At 49.0% G+C, this 27218-nt stretch overlaps 1 protein-coding gene across 2 annotated transcripts; it reads left to right on the plus strand.

Annotated features, from left to right (window-relative positions):
• The first annotated feature begins 450 nt into the window (after positions 1 to 450).
• On the plus strand, positions 451 to 23974 carry FKBP1A (FKBP prolyl isomerase 1A). 2 transcript variants are annotated; one of them, XM_079980155.1, is made up of 5 exons: positions 451 to 610; positions 735 to 782; positions 21517 to 21629; positions 22254 to 22418; positions 22899 to 23974. In XM_079980155.1, the coding sequence occupies exons 1-4, from the start codon at positions 574 to 576 to the stop codon at positions 22380 to 22382; spliced, it is 327 nt and encodes a 108-aa protein (XP_079836281.1). In that variant the 5' UTR covers positions 451 to 573; the 3' UTR covers positions 22383 to 22418; positions 22899 to 23974. The 2 variants fall into 2 exon arrangements, with proteins under 2 accessions (XP_079836281.1, XP_079836282.1); XM_079980156.1 differs by having other exon boundaries at positions 22254 to 22388.
• Positions 23975 to 27218: the final 3244 nt, after the last annotated feature.

A 27218-nucleotide genomic window follows, 5' to 3' on the forward strand; every position in this document is an offset into this window, starting at 1 on the left:
TTTCACCCTCAATAAAAGCTTCTTTAATTCCTCCTCACTTTCTGCCATCAAGGTTGTGTCATCTGCATATCTGAGGTTGTTGATATTTCTTCCGGCAATCTTCATTCCGGCTAGGGATTCATCCAGCCCAGCCTTTCGCATGATGAAATATGTGATTAGTATATGTCTGTAGGAGAGTCGGGGGCGGGGGAGAAAGAGGGAGCAGCCCGCTCTCCCTCTCCCGCCTCCTCCTCCTCCTCCTCCCTGAGGGGCAGCAGCCAAGATGGCGGCGGCGCCTGCTCTCCCCTCTCCCTCAGCCTCCCCTCTCCCTCTTTGCCCCTCCCACCGCGCGCGAGAAACGGCTGGGCGTGGCTCCGAGCTGCCGACTCCGGCGAGGCGAGGCCGGGCGGCGACGGCGTTGGGCGGGGCTTCCGTTCTAAACGGCAGGGCGCAGGCGCGGCTCCTCCCTCCTCCTCCTCCTCCTCCTTCGCTCCAGGCGTTGGTGGTTCGTCCGCCGTTGCTTCTCCTCCTTCTCGCCGCTGCCGCTCCTCCCGGTGCGCCTTTGGGGACTAGCATCGCCGCGGGCCGGGCCACATGGGCGTGCGCGTGGAGACCATCTCCCCCGGGGACGGTGAGCCGAGAGACCCCCCCTCCCCTCAACCGACGGACCCCCCCCCCCAATCAAGAGGTTAGGGGGCACCAGCCCCCTTTTCTCCCCCCCCCCCATTAATTAACTGCCTTTTTCTCTCATCTAGGGAGGACCTTCCCTAAGCGCGGGCAGACCTGCGTGGTGCACTACACGGGTGAGTCTCGTCGTCTGAATGACCCTCTTTTAACAACCCCCCCCCACTCGCCCCACTTCCCGGAATGTGGGGGTGGGGGGGGAGGCTTTTTGGTTGGGGTGGGGAGGGGTCGTCTGCAAACGGTCTCTCTCTGTGTCTGGTGGGGAGGGAGGGGGGGTCACAGCTGCGTTTTGTGCTTGGAGCAGAAAAGGGAGGGGTAGAGGGGGCAACTGTGCGAGTGGGGGGGGCGAGTGTGTCTCAGCTTGTAGGGGGTGAAATGTTATGGGGGGGGGAAGAGGCAGGAGCAGAAATCTGTGTGTCCCCCTCCTCCTCTCCCTTTCAGCAAAGGGTTAGGGTATGGCTGGGCACGCTGGCATAAGGTGCAGTGGTTAGAGGAAATCCTTAATTGTCAAAGGGGGGGGGGATGAGTGGCAGGCTGAGGCTCTTTCCTTACCTGGTTGCAAAAACAACCCCCTCCCTCCCTCGCATTTTAGATTAGATTAGATTAGATAAATTTATTGTCATTGTCCATATATACACAGTATACACAACAACGAAAATCAAACACCCAAGACCGGATTCACATACACATTTGCACGTATCTCCAACACTCTCATCCTATTCAGACATAATCTATTAAAACATACATAATCCAGAATATAACACAACCTATTAGAAGCATAGCATAACCTAAAACCTAAAACCGCCTCTTGGGCATCGCAACCGACCAACCTGCTTTTGGAAATAGGGTGGTGGGGACTCAAATCTGTGCCCTTTCTTCCCTTGGCAACAGATGCTCCTTGGGTCTTGCTGCATGCATTGAAGAGGGGTGGCTGTGTGGGGGTCTCTCCGCATGCCCCCCCCTTCCACGCCAGCGAGCTTTGTGGTCTACGGCACCCATGTTTAAACCCAATGTGTGGTTTTTCCCTGAGCTACCACCTGCTTAGAGGTACTATTGGAGCAGCCACAGATTCCCAAGCAGCTGTGCTTGGGCTAGGCGGAAAGGACCTCGCCAAAAGGAAGGTACTACTTAGATAAGCTGTTTGCCCTTAATACTGCAATTTCGTCATAAATCTTGTTGTTTCTGGCAGGGGTCTTAGGCTGTGGTTGGCATCTTGTGGGGTTTATGCCGCCCTCGCCTGCAACCGCATGCTTCTCCGTCTGCAAGGCTAAAAAACATGGTTGAGGTTTCTATGTTTCTGGTCTGCTCTGTTTCCCAAGTGATTGTCTGTCATGCCAGCTCTTGTAAGGGAGATCCAGTCTGCCCAAATTTATTTATTTGTTACAGTAGCTTGCTTACTTGCTTTTGAACGGTTGGAATATTTAAGGAACTTCCATCAGGACTGAGTGAAAAAATGTGTTTCATTTTGGGGGGCTGGGTTGTTGTTGTTTTTTAAATACTTCAGAAAAAAGCCTAAATTTCTTGGGTAGTGAGTGGAAGGAAGCACTGAGGAAGGGGCCATAGCTAAGTGATAGAGCCTGTGCTTTGGGTGCGAAAAGTCCCAGGTTAAGTACCTGGTCTCTCCAGGTACTGTTGTGGAGGACCCCTCCCTTCTGAAACCCTGGAGAGATCCAGTGGTTTGATTGAACATAAGGCAGATCCTTGTGTACTCTTGTTTCAGTGCATCTTTATATTTTTATATATGTACAAAGCTGCCTTAGGCAGACAGACCTTTAGTGCATTTTGCCTAGTGTCATTTATTTCAAGTGTCAGTGGCCTGGGTCCTTTTTCAGAAGCTGCTATGCCTGACATCCTGATCACGAGGACAGGACATGAGGTGCTGCTGCATGCTTTTGGTTAGTCTGGGTTGGTTAGTGGTCTTTGCGAATGGCTGTTAATGTGGAGTTCATTTTTCACACCTTTGTGGTTTTAGTGATATGTGGATAGGTCTGAGGTTCCATTTATTACTACATATCCGTTTGTGTGTGTTTAAAAATTGTGCTACCTTTCAGGTAGTCTCTGTTATCAAGTGTTCATTAGCATGTCAGTCACTGTTTCTGCACTCAGGCTGATTCTTTGGTGCTACATAGGTCATCTAACATATTTTTGTACTGCAAAATCTAATATTGGCAATGTGAGGAAAGCACAGGTCTTCAAACGATTGTGCCAAAGTACTGTACTTAATCACCTGGGTGCAGTACTGTGGTGATTTGCATATTATATTAGAAGTACTTCCATTTTGGCTCATGTTAAACCCTTTTAGCAAAGAGCTTGTTGCTCCCTAGGTTGATCAAAAGTGCCCAAATCATTGAGCGACGCCATGAATTTGATCTAGTTGGAAAGTCAGCTGCTGTGCTATGTGCAGTGAGAAAGCATTTAGTTGAAGCATGTTGCCTGTGCCCCTTTTTTGAGAACATGCCCCCCGATTTTGAGGGTGGCTCTAAATCTGGTGGAACGTGAATTCTGTGTTAACCTTCTTTGGTAGATATTTCGCTTTGCTGCTTGAAGCCCGATTGGTTAATCTGTGGAACTGACAGCTAATTTGTCCACTAAGGTGTTCCCCTTTCTGTACTGGGATTCATTGCTAGGAAGAGATGGAGGCGACAGCCCAGTCTCTTGGAAGAAGGCTTCATAGGCACCCATGGAATTGCTGGCTGCCCTCTATCTCTTACGGCTTCTAGCAACTTTAAATTGTAAATATTCACACAGCATTCTGAAATCCCTTGCCCTTCCTGCATGCAGTGAGTGATGATCCATACGTGAATTACTTATGGAAGGAAACCAGGGTCTGAGTATGGCAGACTTCTGAAGGGCTGTTGGATTCCACTACTGGATAGCAGCTGGCCGAAAGAGTCTCTATAGGCTCCATTGCCATTTTTACGGAGAGCCGTCTCACATCATTGCCTGACCCATGGAGAGACTGTGTGTGCCGCATAGAAGAGACCATCTGGGACAAGAATACAGGCAGTGACCATTCTAGGTACGTCCAAAATGTGTGCAAATGCACACACTTGCATTGTGCCAAACCTGGAAGTGAGTGGGTGTTTTGGATTATACATGATTTCACGTAAGTGTGCAGTGCCACGGAAGGTAGCCCCCGTGCAAATCGATCACGGCCTGTATCATAATGGCTCTAATGTTGGGAGTTGGTGCAGAGTTCCACATTCCTGATGCCACGCAGTGAACGGTATGCATTGTGCACCTGCAGAGCTGGCTGCCCACGAGGAGTGAAGGTTTGAGTTCTTTCCTTGTAGGGGCTTGAAGCTGTTTGTGGCGGGAGGGAGAACACCATGAAGTATGCAAGGCCAGAATACTTTGTCGAGGTTGTGCTGTAACAACCAAGCTGCTTATATGGGTAGAGCTTCTTCCAACAGCGGTTGGTTCGATGGATGGCCTGGTTCTTAGCAGCGTAGTGGCTGATTTTTCTTCTTGGCACCCCTTGCTTTGTACGCACTTCCAAGGGTTCTCATTGCGCCAGAAATATGAAGAAGGCGTAACGCTAGCTGAGTGGTAGCTGCTCTTCAAACATCCCTGGGTGGCGGGGGGGGGGGGGTAAGGGAGACAAACGGGTGGAAGCAGTAAGATAGCAGTTAAACGTGCAGTCTGGGGAGCGAAATCTTTTTTGGAAGCCTCCAGGGAAATTCTGGGAATGCTGTCGATGGAGAGTATCCTGTTTTTAGGGGAAGACGCCAGGTTGAATAACCAGTTCTTCCAGTTCCGTGATGTAGTTGTGGAAGCCAAAGTGATTTTCTGGCCTCCAGGCTGTGGGGAGTTGGCACGGCACCCCTTGGGTGCTTATGAGGGAGGACTCCCTGTGTAGCAGCCTTACTCTGGTGTGAGTTAAAACATCAAAGGGCCTGCCCCCTTGGAGAGGTTCTCTTTAGCTCTGTCCTGTATAGCTCGTGGAATGAGCTAGTTCTTCACTGGACTGCCGTCCTCCCCTTGCGATCTCCTTTCTCCTTCCTGTGTAGTATTTCCTGGGGACCCCGTTCTTGGATGCCAAAGGGAAGAAAAGGGAAGGCTTGGTGCCGACGCAGACCTCCTCCCTCTCCGCCTCTCCCGGATTAGCAGCCACTCCATCTGTTTCTCTTTCCTTCCCTGCTGTCATTGGGTGGGGAAAGGAAATGAGGATGGTCTCTCCCTGCCTCTTGCGCTGACAGGAAGAACAAAGGGATGGCTGGCAGGGGACCTGGAGGCTGTTGGTTGGGACAGGAGATTCGCCCGCCCTCTGGTGCTGGCAGCGCAGCCTTCCTTTTCTGTGTCTGTGGAGAATTTTGGGAGGGCTGAGGCATAGGCAGCGCCTTTCCGTCATCTCCACCTCATTTGGGTGTGTGGGTGGGTGTGTTTGGACAACACCGTCTTACCTTGAGCAAGCCCCGTGGTGCTAAAATGCAGCCGCTCTCCTTTCTCAGGTGTTTCATGCACTGGTTTAGCTTTTTTTTTTGGCAAGGGTGACATCTGCTCAATAGGTTGGCCTGGTCTGATTTAGCGAGCGGCATCTGATGTGAGGAGGATAGGGATCGTGATACAGACAGTGAGCAGTGACTACGTTATTACATGAGCACTGTTCCACAGCATTTGATATTTTCATTTACATACATTCATTCGAAATAAGATGGGTTTATGAAGCAATTCTATATCCTCCCACCACGCTGACGAAGAATTCTACGAAACAGTAGTCAATATCTGGAATCACTTTTCAGTGTTGGACATCATATTTGCCCAATACACAAAGCTTCACAGCTTGTCTTTCATCATATAAAGTCTGGTACCTCACATCATTTAAAGATTTACAGAGACTTTGAGACTAAAGATTTCATTTTGTACTTGTTATGGTTTGAAGGAATTCGATAAAGATTGTCTATTGCGTATGTACATGGCCATCGTGTTGCCTAGACATTGCTGACGTTCTCTTGGCAACACAACAGTTTTGGGAACAAAGCATGGAAGAAGAGGAGAAATGGTTTGGGGGCATGAGGGTTGCATGTTCTGTAGCACAGGAGTTAAAAAGTTAGGATGGTTCTCCGCCACAGCCTTCAGGGCATGTGTTGTGTGCTGGGAATTCTAAACTGCGATCCTGACCACACCTCATGGGGCAGTTTTGGACTATGCAAGCTATAAATGAATTATCTCTGGTGCCAGTGTGGGAGCAACAGGGAACCTGGGTCAGGTTCTGTGCCCGCAGCCTGTGTATTGGGGGCAGATGTGCTCATTCTTGTTAGTGCCTGAACTTCTTAGGAGTGGCAAAGACTGCGTAGCATTTTAGATGCATTTACAAGAACTGTCAGCTTAGTAGGAGCAGTTTGGGTTTCCCCACTGCAAGTAGTTTCCAGATGTGGCAGGCAAGGTGCTCCTCTCGCAAGCATGAAATTCATTTAAAATCAGCTTTATGTGATTGAGAGCAGGCCCTGTTTTGCACAGTCGACTTCTCCAACTGGCCTGGTGGGGTAAGAAGCATCTGTGCCCCCACCACTCCATTTTCATAACTGAACTGGAAGCAGGACACCTCTTAAAAAGAGAGCTGAACCAAATATCTGGTTTCATTCTTCAGGTAAAGGTAAAGGAAAAGGTACCCCTGCCCGTACGGGCCAGTCTTGACAGACTCTGGGATTGTGCGCCCATCTCACTCAAGAGGCCGGGGGCCAGCGCTGTCCGGAGACACTTCCGGGTCACGTGGCCAGCGTGACAAAGCTGCATCTGGCAAACCAGCGCAGCACACGGAAACGCCGTTTACCTTCCCGCTAGTAAGCGGTCCCTATTTATCTACTTGCACCCGGGGGTGCTTTCGAACTGCTAGGTTGGCAGGCGCTGGGACCGAGCAGCGGGAGCGCACCCCGCTGCGGGGATTCGAACTGCCAACCTTTCGATCGGCAAGCCCTAGGCGCTGAGGCTTTTACCCACAGCGCCATCTGTGTCCCCTTCATTCTTCAGGTAGAAGCTAGTAATTCTGAGACAAATGGTGTTCATATTCTTTTCTCTTCAGTCGCCTCTGATCCCATTAATTCTCCTCAGAGTATTGATCTCGGGTGATCTCAGCCATTCAGGGATCATGAATGCCACTGTATAGCCAATGGAAATGACTGTGAGATGAGTGTGATTCACCTAATGAACTCTGCCAGCGGAAGCCCTGCAAAAGGGCTTCCACTTTCGAAATGGGATTCCCCCCCCCCCTTATATCCCTGTGCTCCCTGAAACTTGCTCTGGGGTTTTGGGGTACCCCCAGAACAGTGCAAGGGAAATCTTTCTGCCTTGCAAGCGAAAATGCTTTTGCAGACCGAACACGTGTAATAGTGTGGCACTAAATTGCATGCACCCGATGTCATTTCAGACTGTTGAGGGTCAGGGCCAAACAACGTATAGACGTAGTTTGCAGGGGATGCCAGACATTGATAGTGTCAGCTTAAGGACTTATCAGACTGGTAACAGAAGTTAAAAGGCAATCTTCATTTTTCACCACGAGTTGGGAAAGGATTTTTCCTGTTCATGTTGGCCAGTATCCTTCACCTGGGATGTTGTGTGTCGGCATCTTACATAGCATGTTGCAAAACTTGCTGGGATGCGGCGCCGAATTGTTTAGGCCGTGTGCTGTTCAGATTACTATTTTGAGGAAAATAATATATATATAGCTTCTTCTGGCTCACTCGAAGCACACTTTTGGTTAGATCAGTGCTCCTGCAATGGGTTTTACTGGGTGCTACCTGTGGTGCTGTGGGTTAAAGCCTCAGCGCCTAGGGCTTGCCGATCGAAAGGTCGGCGGTTCGAATCCCTGCGGCGGGGTGCGCTCCCGCTGCTCGGTCCCAGCGCCTGCCAACCTAGCAGTTTGAAAGCACCTCTGGGTGCAAGTAGATAAATAGGGACCGCTTACCAGCAGGAAGGTAAACGGCGTTTCCGTGTGCGGCTCTGGCTCGCCAGAGCAGCGATGTCACGCTGGCCACGTGACCCGGAAGTGTCTCCGGACAGCGCTGGCCCTTGGCCTCTTAAGTGAGATGGGCGCACAACCCCAGAGTCTGTCAAGACTGGCCCGTGCGGGCAGGGGTACCTTTACCTTTACCTTACCTGTATTTTAAGGGACACGGGTGGCTAGTTAAACCACAGAGCCTAGGGCTTGCCGATCAGAAGGTCGGCGGTTCGAATCCCCGCGACGGGGTGAGCTCCCATTGCTCGGTCCCTGCTCCTGCCAACCTAGCAGTTCGAAAGCACGTCAAAGTGCAAGTAGATAAATAGGTAGCGCTCCGGCGGGAAGGTAAACGGCGTTTCCTTGCGCTGCTCTGGTTCGCCAGAAGCAACTTAGTCATGCTGGCCATATGACCTGGAAGCTGCACGCCAGCTCCCTCGGCCAGTAAAGCGAGATGAGCGCTGCAACCCCAGAGTTGGCCATGACTGGACCTAATGGTCAGGGGTCCCTTTACCTTTACCTGTATTTTATTTTACTTCTACACTTGGAACAAGCTAATTTAAATGGGTGGTTCTGCCCCCGTTTCTCATGTATACCATCTAATGGCTGCCTGAACGTGGTTGCCAGAACATGTCCTGGTTTTGGTCTGATCCAGCAGATCTTCTCTTATCCACAAGGAAGATGATCAGAGTTTGTTAAACCAGTTTTCTTTGACATCCAAATTGGGCCACTGTGTCCTTATTTCTGCTTGCAAACAAAGATATCAGACTATGATGAGGAGGCAGCACATGGGCCCATTAAGCCATCAGATCATTAGGTCTGAAGTGGACCAGGGTGTGTTCCAATCTTAAGAGTTAGATCTGGACCTAATGGCGGAGCCTTCAGTTGTCATGTCACACAGGAACACATCCTCTTTCATGTGTCTGTTCAGATGAAGGACTGGTTTCAGTTCATGGCTAGTGTTTCTAAAATTGCTGAGCCCCATGCTTTGCACAACCTTGGCAGCTGTGTAAAATTTGGTGGTGTCTGATCATTGGGTACATTTGGGGTACATTTATTTGGGTTTATACCGACTCCTAACTAAGTGGTCCTCCAGAAGCACTCTTCTGCTGGAAAAAAAATACTGTGTAGGCCCACAGATTCCTAACCATATCACAATTGTCCTTAATTTTTTTTTTTTTTTACATCTTTCCTACAGTGCTGGAGAAGGTTCCTTGGGGCTGGGTGATATATCACCCCAAATCAGTTTGAAATCCATATTGTGGCATCAGTTTCATAATTTTTGACCCAGCAATATATCACCGTGTGTGTGTGTGTGTGTGTGTGTGTGTGTGCTATGCAAAAATCACAATGCGGGGAAAACCATGAAGCCTGCAGGTGCTTCTGCATGGCTGCATCCTTATTTCAGACACTGTGATATATTAGCTGGTAATATATCCCGATGTTGAGAGCCAGGTATTGCCCAGCCCTAAAACTCATAACAGAATTGTGTGAGACTGTGGGATTAAATAAAAATTATCCATTAGAAACGTACAAAACCGTGGAAGCTGATAAGTAATAGCCAAGGCCAACTCGTAGGCTTGAGGTTTGAACTTGAGTCTTCTGGGTTCACAGTGCAATCTGGGTTTGACAACACTGCCCCTTCTCTGTGGTTTGTGTGTTGAGTTACTTTTGCTGAGGAATTAAGGATAACAGGGACAGAGGAGGGTGGTTGTCTTAGTGATCTGTCCAGTTCATGTTCTAGAAGTGAGATTGGATTGTTCCTTGCAGAACCATTCAAGGTTTCGTCGGCTTGGCTTTGGCAGTTGTTGAGCTCCCTTGTCGCTTGGATGATGCAGGAAGATGGAGATTCTGTCATGTCAGCATGGTGCACACAATGTTGTGGCTGCAGGTTTTATTGACGTAAGGCCCAGCTGCATATTTCTGCAGGGGGTTGAACTAGAGCAGCCTTTCTCAACCTGTGGGTACCCAGATGTTGTTGAACTACAACTCCCATCACCCCTAGCTAGCAAGGCCAGAGCTCCGGGATGATGGGAGTTGTAGTACAACAACATCTGGGGGCCCACAAGTTGAGAACTGCTGAACTAGATGATCCTCAGGGGTATCTTCCAACTCTGATTCCATTTTCTTCCATGAGAAAGCATGGGGGGGGGAGGTGTTTCTGGGGTGGGTTTTGGGTTATGAGATAAGTGACACCCTGGAAAGCAGTGGTCAAGAACACAAGAGCATAGATTTCAGGGGTCTAAGCAAAGCAGGTTGTCTCTGGGCTCTCTGCAAAAAGTGTGCTTGTAAATATGCCCACCTGCTTGGCAATGCGTGGCCCTGGGTGCCGAGCATGATTTGGGCCATGTCATGGCAGTTGAGGGGAGTGAGCCATTCAGAGGCAGCGCTGACAGGTGCCAAGAGACGCAGGCTCCTTTGGAGGCCCTGTTTGCCCATGAGTGCGCAAGCAGAGCTTTGTGGCTTTTCTGTTCCTCACTGGTCAGTGCTGGAAACTGGGGAAGCCCCAGCTTGCCTGTTCTCCCTCCCGCGTTCCCCTTTCCCAGGATCCCTTCCTTCTAAGCGAGCAACGTGTGTGTTCTGCCCTCCAATGGCCTGTGTCTTCTGGGCAGCTGCTGTGAGTGGTCTCCATCTTGCCTTTTTGTAGAACCTGACGAAGCTGGCCAAAGTTTGCAAATAAGCTGTCATCGGGTGACTGTGCCCTTTCGTATCCCGACTTAAATCTGGACCTTTGCCCACCACCGCCAAGCCTCTTGTTGCTAACAGGACCGGCTCCAGGCTCCATAGGCTGCCAGGGAATCGCGTCTCCGTTCCAGTGCAGCAAGATGGCACTCTAGGAAATGTTGCACATTCTGTTCGTACCTTCCCAAAGTAAACGGCTCCGGGACAGGAATGCCCATTGTTTCTCCAGCCGCTGGCTTTAACGGGGACGTTTGCCTGCTTGGGAAGGACTTTACTGTGTAAGGTGATGAGGAGCCTTTGTGGCTGAAAGGCCAAGTGTGCCGCCGGCACTTGAAGCGGCAGCGAAAGCAGCCTCTGAGGCGCTCCTTGCTCTCTCTGTGCTGCAAATCGAAGTGGGTGGGAACTCCTGGGCCGCCTCTTGCCAATTTGCACATTGCCTTCTGAGGCTCTGGAGGGCAGCCTGCCAACTGTGGCAAAGTCCCAGTGAATGCGAGATGTCTGCCCTTCTTGAAATGGAGCCATTCTTCATTCAATTCAAATTGCACGTATAGGAGTGTTGCCCAGGCTACAGGCACTCAGAGGGCTGCAGTTTCTCACTTCCTGCAACAAATGCAGCCTTTTGTTGTCTTCTGATCAAGTAACCTTTCAAGAGAGGGGCAGTGAGTTGCAGCAGAGTTACACAGGGTGTCTGCCGTCTGCGGCAAATGCTACAATTCTGTGCAAGATTACCTTGAGAGTAAATCTACTTGGGAGTGATTTTTACTGAAGGTGGGAGAGATAAATAAGTAGCACCGAATTCAATGGGGCTCACATCTAAGCAAGCTTAGCATTAGGCTTTAAATTGCTTTATCTAATTCCACAGTCAGAGAATGGCATTCAGGGCAGTTGATATACTTTCCTGCCCCTCTGTCTGCCAATTCACCTTAAGTTGACTTTGTGGGAGCTGCTCCATTTGAACCAGTGTGACCCACAGAAAGGTGAATTGGCTAATAAACGATGGCTGCCACAAATGCATGTTCAGCGGCTCAGTTACCATCTTTGTCCATACTGACTAGTTTTTAGCATCCTTGGAATTCTTCCAGCTTTTGAGAGAAGGATATGGATTTCCTTTGCAGGGGGCTTGAGCTCTTGAGTCGGGAGTGGAATCTTAGCTGTGCAGAATTCGCATGTTGTGGTTATTTGGAGTGCGTACTCAACATTTTTTGGATGCGGGTGGCGCTGTGGGTTAAACCACAGCGCCTAGGACTTGCCGATCAGAAGGTCGGTGGTTCGAATCCCCGCAACGGGGTGAGCTCCCGTGGCTCGGTCCCTGCTCCTGCCAACCTAGCAGTTCGAAATCACGTCAGAGTGCAAGTAGATAAATAGGTACCGCTCCAGTGGGAAGGTCAACGGCGTTTTCGTGTGCTGCTCTGGTTCTCCAGAAGAGGCTTAGTCATGCTGGCCACATGACCTGGAAGCTGTACGCCGGCTCCCTCAGCCAGTAAAGCGAGATGAGCGCCATGAGAGTCGGCCACGACTGGACCTAATGGTCAGGGGTTCCTTTACCTTTACTCAACATTTTAACTTCTTAAGATCAATTCAGGAGCCAGCCGAAAAAGGCTTTAAGGAGCGTGCCATTGTGTTCATGTCCTGCTTGGCCACTGAAAACAAAGTGCTGGATCTTTCATCTCATGCAGCAGCCAAACTCTTGTTAGGTTCATAATTATTATTATTATTTGCATTAGATACTGCATGCTATGCCATTTTACTTCGGTAAATGCATGCTGCATTCCTTGAGATAAGCCTTAACCCCCACACACCCGGGCAAAGATAAAACAGCCAAATGATGTGAAGTGCAAAAATAAATAAAATAAAATAGAAATATTAGCCAAATACAATTCTTGAACTGTATTTGGCTGCTATTGAACAGGAATATTTTTACCGCCTTCTGCAAAAAGGTGCCTCAGACATCTCTTAAAATATAATTCCAAGGAGCTAGAAAGCACGACGCCTTGTCCCAGGAGGAAGCTGAGCAGGGCTGCTGCTTCAAATGTGGAAGCTCTCGTACAGGCATTGGCCTCTTGCGAAAAACGGATGTTTGCTGCTTGGATCCCTCGATGTCTCAAGCTCCGCGTCCAAAGCTGCACTTTCTACCTTGTCAACTTTTCCTCTTTGTTCTCGGCCGTTCCCCTCCTTATCCATGGTGGCAAACATCTCCATCCATCCTCCTGCTCTGGAGGGGAGTCCTGGCTTTGTCTTCGGCTCTCCTCCTCCTCCTCCTCCTCCTCCGCCTCCGCCTCCTCCTCCTCCTCCTCCTCTTCTTCCTCCTGCTCCAAGTGGGGACTGTGCCTTGTCAGTATTTGGCAGTCTCCCCCGTGCTTGGAATGTTAGATTTGATTTTGCTGCAAGAATGTGTTTTGATTCACAAAAAATCGTGTGGGTTTGGTATTCTTTGGCCGTTTTGGAGGCTGGCTTAATTTGATAACGAGGCCAGTAAACATTTGTTACCCTAAGTGGGGACTATTATGCAATTCTGCATACATGGGGAAAAAACAAACCCCAAACTGTTGATTTCTTGTTGAGTGCTGCATTCTGAAGAGGATAAATGTCTTTGGGTTTAAAGAAAAAGTTTTTAAATTCCTGTTCCTCCAAGGCAGCCCAGAAAGATAACCATAGTTAGTACTGTACAGAATGCCTCTGAGAGGGCCAGGAGAACAAACAGGCTTTTGCTTCTTCACCTATCTCCCCTCCTGTGTCATCTGCTTGTGCAACAGAGATGGCTTCCAGGCCAAAATCTATCCTAGGAGGCATCTAGCATAACTAGTTTGAATCCAGAAACCCTAGAGTCATATTACGCAACCTGGTGGGTCAGTGGGTGTTCAAATCAGAGGGGTCCAGATATTATTTTCTTTCCAGCAGAGGCTGTATCACTGTCTCTTTGAATACCAAAGGCACAGACCTCTCTCTAGGGCAGCGGTTCTCAACCTGTAGGTCCCCAGATGTTGTTGGACTACAACTCCCATCATCCCTGACCCACTGGTCCTGCTAGCTACGGGTGATGGGAGTTGTAGTCCAACATCTGGGCACCCAGAGGTTGAGAACTGCTGCTCTAGGGGGAGCGGTTTCCACCTTCCACACACAGCCTCCCTTGTCCTTGTGTCCTGCTCCAGTGTTTCTCAAACACCAGCTGTTGCTGGACTACAACTCCCACCATCCCTGACCCCCTGGTCCTGCTAGCTAGGGATGATGGGAGTTGTAGTCCAACAATAGCTGGAGACCCACGTTTGAGAAACACTGTCCTACTGTTGAGCAAGCCCAAGTACTGAGGAGATTTCACCCCTCCCATATCCAAGAATCTCCTGACGAGTCTGCTGATTCTCCAGAGAGGAGGAGCAGTGTTTTGCTTTCTACTTATTCAGCTCCAGCACCAAGTCAGTCAGTCAGTGTGTGTGTGTGGGGGGGGGGGGGGAGAGAGAGAGAGAGAGAGAGAGAGAGAGAGAGAGAGACTGAGTGTTAGAGATCGTGTGTAGAGATAAGGTTGCTGCTAAGAGCAGCTGCAGACACTCAGTGCAGCATTCATTTATGCTTAGACCTATTTAGCTCTGTATATAGTTTTGTATTATAGTTGTAGTTATAGAATAAAAGAAGATACTGTACAGAGCTGCTCTCCGAGTCGTGTATACACTGCCAGACTCTGCTATACTCTGCTGTGCGACTCTGCTGTATTGTGAAAGTGAATCCGGTGCTCACAACTTTAAGCTGTGAGTCCACAGCACTTTGACCAGGTGGTCTCTGGAAGTGCTACCCAGCTCGCCTAGCCAAGTCGGGGTTGAAGTGCATGAGTCCAGTTGGTGACACTGGCTCAAGGGCGATGCTGACAAGTACAAGTAATGAAAACAATGCAGCTACTTCCTCCCTTTGCTCTTTTGAATTGCCCTTGGGCAAGGATGTGTTCCCTTGCACTGATGTGCTATATAAGTCTGCATAAGAGCGCACACTGTTCGAATCTGGCTTGGGCTGGGGAGAGTTCTGCCCAGCCCATGTGCAGAAGGGAATGCTGGCAGCGGAAGCAGACCCTGATCACGCCCGGTGCACAACAAATAGGAGATCTACACCTGTGTGTCTGCAGCTCCTGACATCAAAAACCAGGACTGTTAATGAGATCCATATCTGAGGTGCTTTAATACAGGGCATTGGCAACCTGAGAGCAGGTAGGTAGCGCAGGGGAGCTGTTGTGTTCTTCCCTACCTTCCCCCTTTGCAGGAACCTGGCCTTCGTTCCCCAAAGCAAAAGGCGCAAAGCATCGCATGGATTTTTAGGGATTATTCGAGCTCAGGTGCCTTTTGTGCTGTGCGCACGCGCATACAAGTTTCTCCTAAGAAGTCATTCTGTGAAGACATGTGGTGTTGCCCCAGAGTTCTTGTCAGCTCCCTAGGAAGAAAAAGAGAGTCGCAATTGTGGTAGTCAGGCAGCCTGGGAAAACCGGGGTATGGCTCTAATGAAGTCCTGTTTCTGTGCAGTATATACTTAAGAAATCTGAGTGCATGCAGCCACACCACTTTGTCGCCGTTCTTTAGTCCTAAGGCAGGATGTGCGTTACCGGCCGGCCTTGCCCTCCTTCTCACCACTTTGCTATCGCTGCTGTGGGCTCACACTATTTCAGTTTCAACCGCTGTCCTCACAGCTTTCAATGTCTTGCTGTTCAGGTCTGCCAGTCTGTCGGACTTCTACTGGCTAAACCCTTCCACCTTCCTCCAGCTGCTGCCCTGCACCTTCAGCTCATTTGATCTCTTTAAGGAAGGGACTGTGGACCCTTTTAGGCCTGTTTGGCACACCTCTCCTGCCTCAGAACAGTGTGGAAGGAAGCAAGAGGTGCATAGATCACACATCACTTTCCCAGAGGATCTGTGTAGTAGTAGTAGTAGAAGAAATAAATTATATAAATAAAATTTATTATTTATTCACTAGCCACTCTGGGCGGCTTCCAACAAGAGATTAAAAATACATTAAAACATCAGTCATTTAAAACTTCCCTAAACCAGGGTTGCCTTCAGACCTAGTCAGTTCCAGTAGAATTAATCCGAACCTTCAGGGGCACATACAGTCATACCTTGGTTTTCGAACAGCTTAGTTCTCGAACGTTTTGGCTCCTGAACGCCGCGAACCCGGAAATGACTGTTCTGGTTTGCAAACTATTTTTGGAAGCCGAATGTCCGACAGGGCTTCTGCAGCTTCCAATTGGCTGCAGGGGGTTCCTGCAGCCAATCAGAAGCCGCGCTTTGGTTTCTGAACGTTTTGGAAGTCGGATGGACTTCTGGAATGGATTCTGTTCGCCTTCCAAGGTACAACAGTACAGCCAAAAGTGTAAGTGGGAAAGAGTGCCTCTTTTTCAGCCTCCTCCTTGTCAGGTCTCAGAGGGGGAAGACCTCAACGCATACATGCATTGTGCCCTAGGCCATTGCAGACATTAGGCGCATGGAAGGTTTGCCAGTCAAAAGGAGTGGCTGGAACAGGAATGCATCCCTGGAGAGCAGTGTGACGGGGAGTCTGGAGAGCAGGATGGTGGTAGCATACAGATGCTCAGTTCCTTGCTCTCCGGTAAGATCGGAATCAAACCCTCATGCATCATTTGCAATGTGCTCTTTCCCTCACCCCCGTGCAGCCTCTAGACGTGTGTTCAGAACACTTAGGAGAAAATATCAGTCTGGTTAACCATTTTGTCGACAAGGTCTGTTTCTCAAAACTCGTTGTCATCAAGTTACGGGTGACATGGATGCTCCATGCAGAGAAGGACTCTGTTAGAGTCTGTCTGTCTGTCCCAGCCAAAGATCTGAGTACAGTGGTGCCCCGCAAGACGAATGCCTCGCAAGACGAAAAACTTGCTAGACGAAAGAGTTTTCCGTCTTTTGAGGTGCTTCGCAAGACGAATTTCCCTATGGGCTTGCTTCGCAAGACGAAATGTCTTGCGAGTTCTTGCGAGTTTTTGCGGGTTTCCCCCCCTTTTTCTAAGCCGCTAATAGCCGCTAAGCCGCTAATAGCCATGCTTCGCAGGACGAAAAAACCGCAAGACGAAGAGACTCGCGGAACGAATTAATTTCGTCTTGCGAGGCACCACTGTATTCCTGGCTAAACTGGGCATGGAACCCCTTTGCGTGATGACAACGTGTAACATGTTTGCGTTCTCCTTGAATATGTTTACCTGGCTAGAATGTGTCCTTGAAATCTGGTCACCCAGATGCAGAAACTGGCCTTCTGTAAAAAGGCAACGCCCACCAATGGCCATGTAACTGTTGGCAGGTTGCCTGGAAGAGAGTGCAGCAATTGGGTTGGAGGGAAAGGGTTCCTTGCTCCTGCCATGCACGTATAATTAGGTGTAAATCCCATTGGCCTTGGTGGGGCTTACTTCTGACTAGACGAGGACGGATTGCACCGTGAACATACCCAAACAAAACTGCTGATGCTTATCTTCATTGCTTGACTTGGGTCGAATTGCCTGGCGGGTTTAAATTTCCCAGGTTCCAAGAGTCCTTTTGTTCAGGGCTCTCCCAAAGGTCCTTGTGCTTGGATCCCAAAGGCTAATCTAGGCGTGCTCAGTGGAATTTTTCACACTCCCCGCAGCAGATTATCAAGCCAGCTCACCAACTTTGAAAAAGAGTTTCCCTGCCATGGGGCTGAGGCCTGCTCTTTTATAATACAAGGCCAAAGTTCTGTGGATGCTGAGAACTTTTAAATGTGTTGTGGAAGTGGGGCTTATTGGGTTGTCTTTGTCTTTATTGTGTATTTTGTCTTTTTTATATTGCAATTATACGTTGTGAATCGCCCTGAGATCTACAGGTATAGGGCAGGGACGCGGGTGGTGCTGTGGTCTAAACCACCGAGCCTCTTGGGCATGCCGATCAGAAGGTCGGCGGTTCGAATCCCCGTGACGGGGTGAGATCCCGTTGCTCTGTCCCAGCTCCTGCCAGCCTAGCAGTTCGAAAGCATGCCAGCGCAAGTAGATAAAAGTAGATAAATAGGTACCACTGCAGCGGGAAGGTAAACGGCGTTTCCATGCGCTGCTCTGGTTTCTGTCACGGTGTTCCGTTGCACCAGAAGAAGTTTAGTCCTGCTGGCCACATGACCCGGAAAGCTGTCTGTGGACAAACGCCGGTTCCCTCGCCCTGAAAGTGAGATGAGCATCACAACCCCATAGTCGCCTTTGACCATCCAGGGGTCCTTTACCTTCATAGGGCAGTATACAAGTTTTATCATCATCATCAGGCTGCTGTTCTTTGGATCCTGGACACGGTTTCTAGACCACCCTTGTCCTGAAGCATCTCTTAGATACTTACTGTTGCCTCAACACAGGTGTGAGCCTAGTTAGCCTTCTCATTTCCTTGACCAGTTAAACTTGGGCAAGTCATGGTTGACATAGCCAAGGAAGTGAGGATTTCAGAATGTGTAACATTCTTTTAGCTCCTGGGATCTATGCCGTTGTGCCTTTCAATTGACCTGTTTTAAAAATAACTGTGCGTGATTAATTCATCTGCTTTTGTTTAAGCTGTATTATGTGTGCACATTTTAGGCAAACGGTGCCTCGAAAGGTGACTTAGAAGCATGTTCTAAATAAAAGTGGAAGAATTGTGCTGAACGTGGGTCCTCACTCCTTCACCAAGCTCAAAACCTGTGAGCGCTTCAGGTTCAGAATTGGCCAGTGGGGGAAGAAGCAGACTAGACAAACGTACCAACCTCCTTGCTCTGGACATGAATGTCCCTGTATCTAGCTCGGCTGTCTCCCAAGATGAGTCTTGCCCTTTTAAAATGGAAGCCGATCCTGTCAAGCTTACCATTACAATGCAAGCTCACCACGGCTCTTAATTTGTAAAGAGCCCCATGGCAGGAGGGGTCCTGCACTGGATGTATACAGGACCTTCAAACAGTAAAGAGCTCCTTGCTGTTTTCTTCCCTGGACCAGAATTTAGGTCCTTGGAGCCTCCTTCCCTGCTGGTCTTAAGTTCTTGGCCAGCCCTGTGCTTAGCCGCATATCTCACTTAATCACAAACTAATCCTCTTTAATGGTTGTGGCAGTCCTGTTGCGGATGCCTGCGAGCTGCAAGGGCTCCCCAAAGGCTTTTCTCAGCTTGCTTTCTGCCTTTCCTGGTGTGCTGGAAATATCAGTCGGTGGGTCCTTTCTTGCAGCTACATGTGACCCGCTTTGCACAGTTGTGAGAAGAGAGCAGCACAGTTTACGTCTGGAAGCCTCCCCTAATGATACTTAATGTTCGTAGACTATTTTATAGTCAAAGCACTTCACAAAACTTATCACATACCGGACTTTTCTGTGTATAAGACTAGGTGTTGTTTTTTTTAATAAAAAAAGTATGCTAAAAAGTTGGGGTTGTCTTATACATGGATATTACATAGGGTAGGTGTTTGATTGGTTGCTGCCGCTGGTGTCAGCGGTTATTGGGTGTGTTATTGGTGGCTGCGTCAAGGGCAGTAAAGGTAAAGGTAAAGGGACCCCTGACCATTAGGTCCGGTCGTGGCCGACTCTGGGGTTGTGGCGCTCATCTCACTTTATTGGCTGAGGGAGCCGACGTACAGCTTCCGGGTCATGTGGCCAGCATGACTAAGCTGCTTCTGGCAAAACCAGGGCAGCACATGGAAATGCAGTTTACCTTCCCGCCGGAGCGGTACCTATTGATCTACTTGCACTTTGACGTGCTTTTGAACTGCTAGGTGGGCAGGAGCAGGGACCAAGCAATGGGAGCTAACCCCATCGCGGGGATTTGAACTGCCGACCTTCTGATCGGCAAGTCCTAGGCTCTGTGGTTTAACCCACAGCGCCACCCGCGTCAAGGGCAGTCCTCTCCACTAAAAAAGCTCAACAACTCTGTGCCACCCCCCATTTTCTAAAACATTAGTCCCCCATATACATGGGGGCGTCTAATATACTGAGAAATACAGTATTGAGAAGCAATGTTTTGAGCCTACATTATCTGCTTCCTTTAGTCCAGTTGCTGAAGAGCAAGTGGGAAGGACCTTTGACCTTTGAGTGCTGGTTCATGGCTGTTGAAAATAGGATACTGGACTTTCTACTAGTCCCCAGGTCTGTTCCAGGAGGGCTGCTTGTGTAGGCTTTGAAGGTCCTGTGTGAGTGTCTGGAGGCGGTTGGAGGATGGATGGTGGCTAACAGATTGAGGTGGCTAACAGATTGAGGGCTCATGGGAGTCCCTGGATAGGGACATCTCAGAATAGTAAGTGTGTGGCCTGTTTGTATGGAGTTTTACAGAGAGCTTATTTCTGAACAGTGTATGACCTAATTATCCATTGGCCTTAGTTAGACTCCTGGATTTGTTTTTTGTTAGAGCCTTACTGTGGCTTCTCATTCTTATTTTCAAAAGAAATCAAAACTCATTTTTTCAATCGTTGAATGCTGGCGTTGAGTGGTAGTTCTTTTAAGAGTACACTAAAGGCGTGTTATCAATTCTCTCCACTGCTTCCCAGAGGCGATGTGGGGCAGGCAAAACACAAGTTAATGTTGTGGTCCTCTCGTTTGGTGAACACCACAACTTCCTGTGCATCTAAGATGCTGTCGCTCTGTGGTTTCATCAGCCAAACTTGGTGTCGTGTAGCAAAGTTGGTCACGTTAGGTCTGGATGTTTCTGTAACCTCTGTAATTAAACGTGAACTTGGGGCACAAGGCTGATTTTGGATAACCCTGGGCTGGCCGAGAAAAAGTTAGTATCCTGCTCATGCCCCGCTACTGGAAAATTTCACAGTGCTTTAGAAGCAGCGCCTTTCCTTTAAAAAAGATTTTTTAAAAAAATATTGGTTTTTTAGCATATCATTTTCAACAATTGTTAAATATACTTTTATATCTTATACATTTTTTTTGCTTACATCTGAAAATTTTCCAATGTTTTCCACTTAATTTACATTTCTTACTTCCACTATTACTTTTAAATATAACTAATGTCTCTCTTCTTTTCTTTTCTTTGCAAATATTTCATATATTCCTCCTTACAAAACTTCTTGTAGTCCTACTAGCGTAATTTGATTCCAGTTGCTCTTCAAATAATTCGTATCTTTCTTCCAATGTTCTGTGAATCTCTAGTCCCGCAGGTTTCGAATCCTTCCTGTCATTTTATCCAATTCTACGTAGTCCGTTAATTTCGTCTGCCATCAGTATTTCTTCTTGCTTCCATTTCTGGGCCAACAATACTCTTGCCGCTGTCATTGCGTATAAAAACAGTTTCATATCCTGTCTATTCATGTCCTTACTTATAATACCAAGTAAAAATGCTTTAGAAGCAACGCCTGTCCTTGAAGGACACGTTGCGGTTGGGGTCTTAGGCACTCATTCAGCAGATGCAAAAGCTGTCAGCCAGGTGGTGGGTCTGTTCTGGTTTCTGCATGACATGGCATCATTCAATGAGTTGGCTACAGTGCTGGTAACCAAATCCCTGTCTTGTAATTCCCTTTTCCTTCCATGTTTCCGCTTTAGCAGCAGTGGATTTGGGGAGGCATTGTGTAGACATGACCGTGGTTTGAGGAATCCTGACTAATTGGGGGTGGGTGCTGGCTGGTTTTATCAGGGTGGGGTCTTTCTCTTGGTTTACTCACCAGAGCTCAGGAAAATGGGGTCATAGCATATTTTCATCTGGCAGCAGAAAGGGTTCAGAAAGGACATATCCTCTGCCCCAAGCAGCTTACAATCCCAAGTTTCCTTTGCACGGAGGAAGTGAAGGAAGGAAGAAATAGCAGAAATATGTGCAAACACAGTTAAGACGAATTAAACTTCCATTCAGTTGGGGAAGAGGACTGAGGGTCAAGTCTGTGGGATTCACTGAAGAATCACTGAGAAGGGATCTGAAGAAAAAGGGAATGGGCTCCATCTTTGTGGAGAGCGTCTCCCTGGTGCCTGGTTACCGATTTTGTATTACAGTCATACCCTGGTTTTCAAATTTAATCCATTCGAGAAACCAAGACGCAGTTTCTGATTGGCTGCAGGAGCGTCCTGCAGCCAATCAGAAGCTGCACTGGACGTTAGAGTTCCACGGCGTTCTGAGGTTCCACCGTAGTTGACCATTATCGACTGAAATCTGTCTCACTGAATTAATCTGCCATCTGAATTCCTCTCCCCACCCTAGTTGAGAGCCCTGTGCTTTTTGACATGTGTCGGATTTGTTTACTTTGTTGGCACCATCCTCCTGGGAAATGTTTCTCTTGGGTGTATTTTGCCCCCAGGATGACATGTGCTTCCTTTTCCATCGCAGGTATGCTGGAGGATGGAAAGAAGTTCGACTCGTCCCGTGACAGGAACAAGCCATTCAAGTTTGTGATGGGCAAACAGGAGGTCATCCGTGGCTGGGAAGAAGGGGTTGCCCAGGTGTGCAGGTTTGAACAGTGCCAGGTAGCAGGAGTTGGGCGGAGAGGAGAGTTGGGGGCTCTTCCTGCCTTCTGTGCACGAAGCGGGAAGGTTTGGCGGCTGAAAGGGACGGGGCGATATTTAGGGCCGGCTGGGATTTCTCCCCGCAATTGGGATCTGGCTCGTAATGACCTCAGTGGGGTTTACCTGGAGAGAACAACCTCTGTCTTATCCCTGCCTTTTGCATGTGAGTCACAGTGGTGAGAGATTTGCATATCATGCCAGCCATCTCGTGTTAAGACTGAGGTGGATGCAGACTAGAAATGGAGGCACCTCTCAGCATCCTTTCGGGAATAGTTTGCAGCTAAGCCTGTCTGCCTTGTCCTCGTTGCTGGAATGGAGGGAATATGAAGGATGTGGCCAGCCAGTGTCTCGCGGTCCGTCCATCCCCGACACAGCAGGGAAACCTGAGACCTTTTGCTGGCAGGCTTTTCTTTGTCCCCCTGTTGTGCACCTTGCCTTTTCCGGCCTGTGTGTTTCAGAAACGGGGATTCAGACACCTTCTGGAGAGGGAAACAAAGGCTGAAAGCGGGAGGTGGGAATAGGCTTCATCTGCTCTAACGGCCTGCTGTGTTCCTTTTGCAGATGAGCGTTGGGCAGCGAGCCAAGATGATAATCTCGCCAGACTATGCCTACGGTGCCACCGGCCACCCGGGTATCATCCCACCCAATGCCACCCTAATTTTTGACGTGGAGCTTCTAAAAATGGAATGACAAGAGGCATGTGTTCTTCCATTTCCCTGCTCCGGGGTAGGTGACGGTATCGGAAGACTCCTCTGTTTGTGTTTGTGCGAGAGAGAGAGAGAGAGAGAGAGAGAGAGAGAAGAGGCACTTCCAGTGGCTCAGGGAGAGGCAGTTGTTGGGAGGCCTCCGTCTGCGCAGTAATCTCTAGAACGAGGCATCCCGGCCCCATTCATCAGCCTGGCACAGAGCGTGACTATCTTGCCATAAGTGGCAATAGCAGGAGATTGAGAGCTTCCTGCCAGAGCTGAACTTGGCACCTGAGCAGGGTTGCCTGGGCAACTAATGGGTACAACGCCTTGAGTCAACAGGGCTGAGGTGTCGAATCTTCTCCACCTCTTTTTTATTTTGGCATTTGCGCCTGTTTTCTAGGCCCGCCCCCCCCTCTCTCTCTCATTCTCTGTACAGTGCAGCTGCACCCCTCCTCTCCAGGGCAAACTCTAAAGCAAGTTCCTTTCCCCCCCCCCCCCTTTTTCTCTGCTTTGACAGGTTTGGCACATGGAGAAATCCAGAAATCTCTGCTTCAAGACGAATGCACATGAATTTGTATGGAGCTTTCCCAGCTGTCCACTACATCCACCCTGATTTGAATGTTTTTGGGTCACTCGGCTCTGCTTCTGATTCTCCTTCCTTGTTTCCTTCCAATATTTGACATTTTTAAGCTACATGCTGTAAAACCTCAGCTTATCTGTTCTCTTGTTTTGGGGTTTATTGGTTTTTTGTTTTGTTTTGGTCAGGTTCTTTAATCTTATTATATATTTTTTTGGTGTAGACTTGAGTTGTGTATGATCGAGCATTGCTAGTAAATATACTGGTTGGTTCACATTATATAGGAAAAGTTGCTTGAAACGAGGCAAGCCTTTGTTTCGTTTCTGTATTAAAAAACCCGATTTTTCTGCTGCAAAGCCATACAAAGCAGTTTGAGAGGCTGTCAAGGGCTGAATCACCGGGCAGCCTCAGTCATAGGAGTTGATACGGTTCTCTGCCTGAAACCTGGGGCCACAAGGGACTCTTCCCCCCTCCCCCACCACTACCATCTTGGGGAAGGGGCATCTTCCATGGTGACGTAGTGTCAACCTTGTTGCTCTGGGGGCAGCTCTCTCCCCCAGCCCACTGACCTCTTCCACCGCACCCCCGCCAGTATTGTGGTGCGTGGTGTTTTCTACTGGATTTTCAGGATATTTTTACCTTTTAGCAGTCTGAATCCCCGCAGCTAGCTAAATTCAAGGACTTCAAAAGGTGCTGCTTTCCCCACGGGGGGTGGTGGGGGTGGTGTGAACCCGTGCCCGCCCCCCAGCCCCCCCCGAGTGCGGACACACCGTAGAGAGTTCTTAACGGAGATCTGATGCTGGTCATCGCAGCTTGCCACAGCCGCCTGGGCAATGCACCGGCCCCCGTCCTGGTGTCCTGCTGACCCCCTCCCCCTCCCCTCACGTAGTGAGTTTTGGTAAGAGAATTGCCGCTGCCTCTTCTTCCTCCGCCGCCGCCTCCTCCACCATCACCACCACGTAAACACATAGAGTTTTATTATTGCAATAAAAACGCTTTACGCTGGCTTTTCTCAACTCTGGGCATGTTGTTTGTCTTGGTTATTGCCTCCACTTGCTGCTCTGGGAAATGGGTTGGCCTCCGGCGTCTTTATTGGCTGTGTTCTTGTCCTGTTCTTTCCTTCGCATCTTGGCACCCGAGGCATCCAGCCACACGCCAGCCTAGCTCCTGCAAAGGGTCAAAGTGGTTCTGCAGTTTGGGCCCACGGTTTAGGCATGAGGTGTGTGGATAACCCTGTGCCAAGGTAGAATTCCAGTGTCACAGCTCAGATCAGCTGCCAAGAACCTGGCGTATTTTCTTATTAAAACAGGGGTAGGCCACACTGTGCCCTCCAGAGGTTATGGCGACGACTCACACCTTCCCTGACTGCTGCCCGTGCTGGCTGGGCCTTGTGGGATCTGTAGTCTTAAGACACCTGGAGGCAACATTTGAAATTAGCCAGGCACAAGGCACATTTTGCACCTGGCTTTCAACCACTTGTACCCAAGTGAAGGTGTCCAGGTGCCCGACACCTGTACCATCTGGAGGTACATGCCTGGGGGTGGGGGGAAATCCTTGGATCTTGACTGTTTTAAAACACAATAATAGCACATCCTGTAGAATTCCATCAGTTATATTTTATCTGCACAATCGGAATGAGTTTCAGGGACCAAAATAAGTTTTCTGTTTCACCTTGAGCAGGATCAATGAACAATTTTCTAGTTAGTTGCTGTAGCAGTCTTCCTCAGCCTCGGCCCTCCAGATGTTTTTGGCCTACCACTCCCATGATCCCTAGCTAGCAGGACCAGTGGTCAGGGATGTTGGGAATTGTAGTCTCAAAACATCTGGAGGGTTGAGGAAGCCTGTGCTGCAGCTTGTCTTCACTTGCCCCCAACACACTCCCCTGCTCACAGTTGTGAAGACTAGTCCTGCATTATGAATGGCCCATGTTACCATTAAGAAAAGGAGGTAAAAATAGACTTACTACCTATGTGGTTTGTCCCTGGATATAATAATAGTACAGTTACATTTGCTTCATGTTACGTTTTTTCAGGTTGCGTCCCATGGTGACCCAGAAGTACCGGAAAGGATTACTTCCGGGTTTCACCGCTCGCGCATGCACGCAAAATGATGTCATGTGCATGCGCAGAAGCGGCAAATCCCGACCCGCATGTGCGCAGACGCGGGTTGCGTTCCTTTCATGTTGTGAATGGGCCTCTGGAACGGATTCCGTTTTCAACCAGAGGTACCACTGTATTATTATTATTATTATTATTATTATTATTATTAATAATAATAAATTATTTAGACCCTGGCCATTTGGCTGGGTTTCCCCGGCCACTCTGGGCGGCTCCCAACAAAATATTAAAAATACAATAAAACGTCAGACATCAAAAACTTCTCTAAACCGTGCTGCCTTCAGATGTCTTCCAAAAGTCTGGTAGTTGTTTATTTCCTTGACATCTGGTGGGAGGGCGTTCCACAGGATGGATGCCACCATCGAGAAGGCCCTCTGCCTGGTCCCCTGTAACTTCGCTTCTCTCAGGGAGGGAACCGCTAGAAGGCCCTCGGAGCTGGACCTCAGTGTCCGGGCAGAACAATGGAGGTGGAGACGCTTCTTCAGGTATACTGGACCGAGGCCATTTAGGGCTTTGAAGGTCAGCACCAACACTTTGAATTGTGCTCGGAAACAAACTGTGATTCTTTTAAGTAGCCCTGTGTTGGTGGCACCTTAGTGTGCCCCTTGTTTTTAGAATGTCTCATCCATCTTCCTCCTGGGACATTTTAAGGTTTCCAGTCACGTGAAACTGAGCTGGAAACTTTGGAAGGTGAGGACGACACAGGCGAAATAGCCAGGTCTTCCTTTTGAAGCGCAATGTCCCGTTTGCGCTCAACAAGTAAGCGCTCCGCTTCGAGCCCCCTCCCTCTCCTGCTTAGGAGTGTCACTGACAGATCGGCCTGCCCTGGTGGACATCTAATTGCATTATGGTAAATCTATTACAGTCTCCTCCCGGCCTGCCACTTGAGACGAGGAGCGAGTGTTTTGTGCCTTGAGTGCCACCTCTCTGCTTGGTACGGAGGATTAGTCTCTCTGCGCGGAGATGGCTCCGCTTAAGAAGGTTGCGGTCTGAGCTCTCGATGTCGCTGAGCGGCGAGAAAGCCCAGGCGCTATTGTAGAAAACCCCACAAAGTCCAAGGGACCTGTAACTGGTATAAGGCCATCAGTGTAATTGGCAGAAATAATGCAATAAATTACAATAGTAGTGCCCGAAAAAGTGGGATAGGCATGAAACGGATTAATATTGCAAGACCCCTCACCCACCCGCTAAACAGACTGCAAATACAAATTGCTGAATGCTGAATGAATAGCATTGTTGATAAGATCTCAGGATCGTTGCTTCATCACAAGCAACTTAGAATTGAGAAATCTCTTGCGGTTGGCAGCTGAAAAACAACACATTGGCATCTTGTCTCTCTTCCAAAATTGGTTCATTTGCCCGTGCGCCGTTTAGGAGTCTCATTGACTTTGTGGTTTTGGGGACAGAGAGATACACCAGGGCCTGTTCATTTTTTTCCTGTGACCACAGCTCAGGAGGCTGCATTCTGGCGATCGTGGCTGTTGCTTTAACCTTTCGAAGCTGAAAACACGGCTGGCAGCTGATGAAATCTAGAGGGAACTGAGCAATGCCAGCATAGGTGGTTTGTGTCTCCCCTCGGAGACCCCACCTCTCCTAGCGCAAGCTGGATGAAACATGCCGTACAATAAAATATTGGGGCAAATGAAGGTTTGTTTGACAGTATAAAGTGTTCAGATTCTTCCTTGGCAGCATCCAGAAGGAAGAAGATTTCACGTGAGACGGCCTGGTGTCTTCCAGATGTTCCCAGCTATGGTGACGGAGCTGGGATCCAACATCTGGTAGACCCAGGCTGCGGAAAGGTCTGTCTTGGCACCTTGACCTGTGCGAGAGCTCTCTTTTGTTCAAAATTGTGTTACAAAATCTCGGCAAGAACCCAAGCAAACATTTCCCCATTTGCCTAATCAGTTCCTTTGCTTCGTTCTGCTTGGCTGATGTGGGCGAGGTAAATCGATTGCACCCAGGGCGTCTGACTTCCCTCTTCGCACTGGGGTGGGAGCAGGAGGTCTGCAAGGCCACCGCTGGAGCAAGTGGTATAGCGGTCTTTCTAGCCGAGGTGGTTGTGGTCAGATGGCAATCTTTCCTGATACACCATTTTGAAGGCTTCTGAAACGCTGCTAACAACAATGCTGTAAATACAGTGGTA

The sequence above is a fragment of the Podarcis cretensis genome, assembly GCF_951804945.1.
Source record: "Podarcis cretensis genome assembly, chromosome: 6".
NCBI lineage: Eukaryota > Metazoa > Chordata > Lepidosauria > Squamata > Lacertidae > Podarcis > Podarcis cretensis.

What these genes read in the sequence shown, in the direction of transcription:
- FKBP1A (XM_079980155.1), top strand. Translation starts at nt 574, where the DNA reads ATGGGCGTGCGCGTGGAGACCATCTCCCCCGGGGACG. An exon ending in GACCATCTCCCCCGGGGACG is followed by an intron (nt 611 to 734) that starts GTGAGCCGAGAG and finishes TCTCTCATCTAG; the next exon opens with GGAGGACCTTCCCTAAGCGC. An exon ending in CTGCGTGGTGCACTACACGG is followed by an intron (nt 783 to 21,516) that starts GTGAGTCTCGTC and finishes TTTCCATCGCAG; the next exon opens with GTATGCTGGAGGATGGAAAG.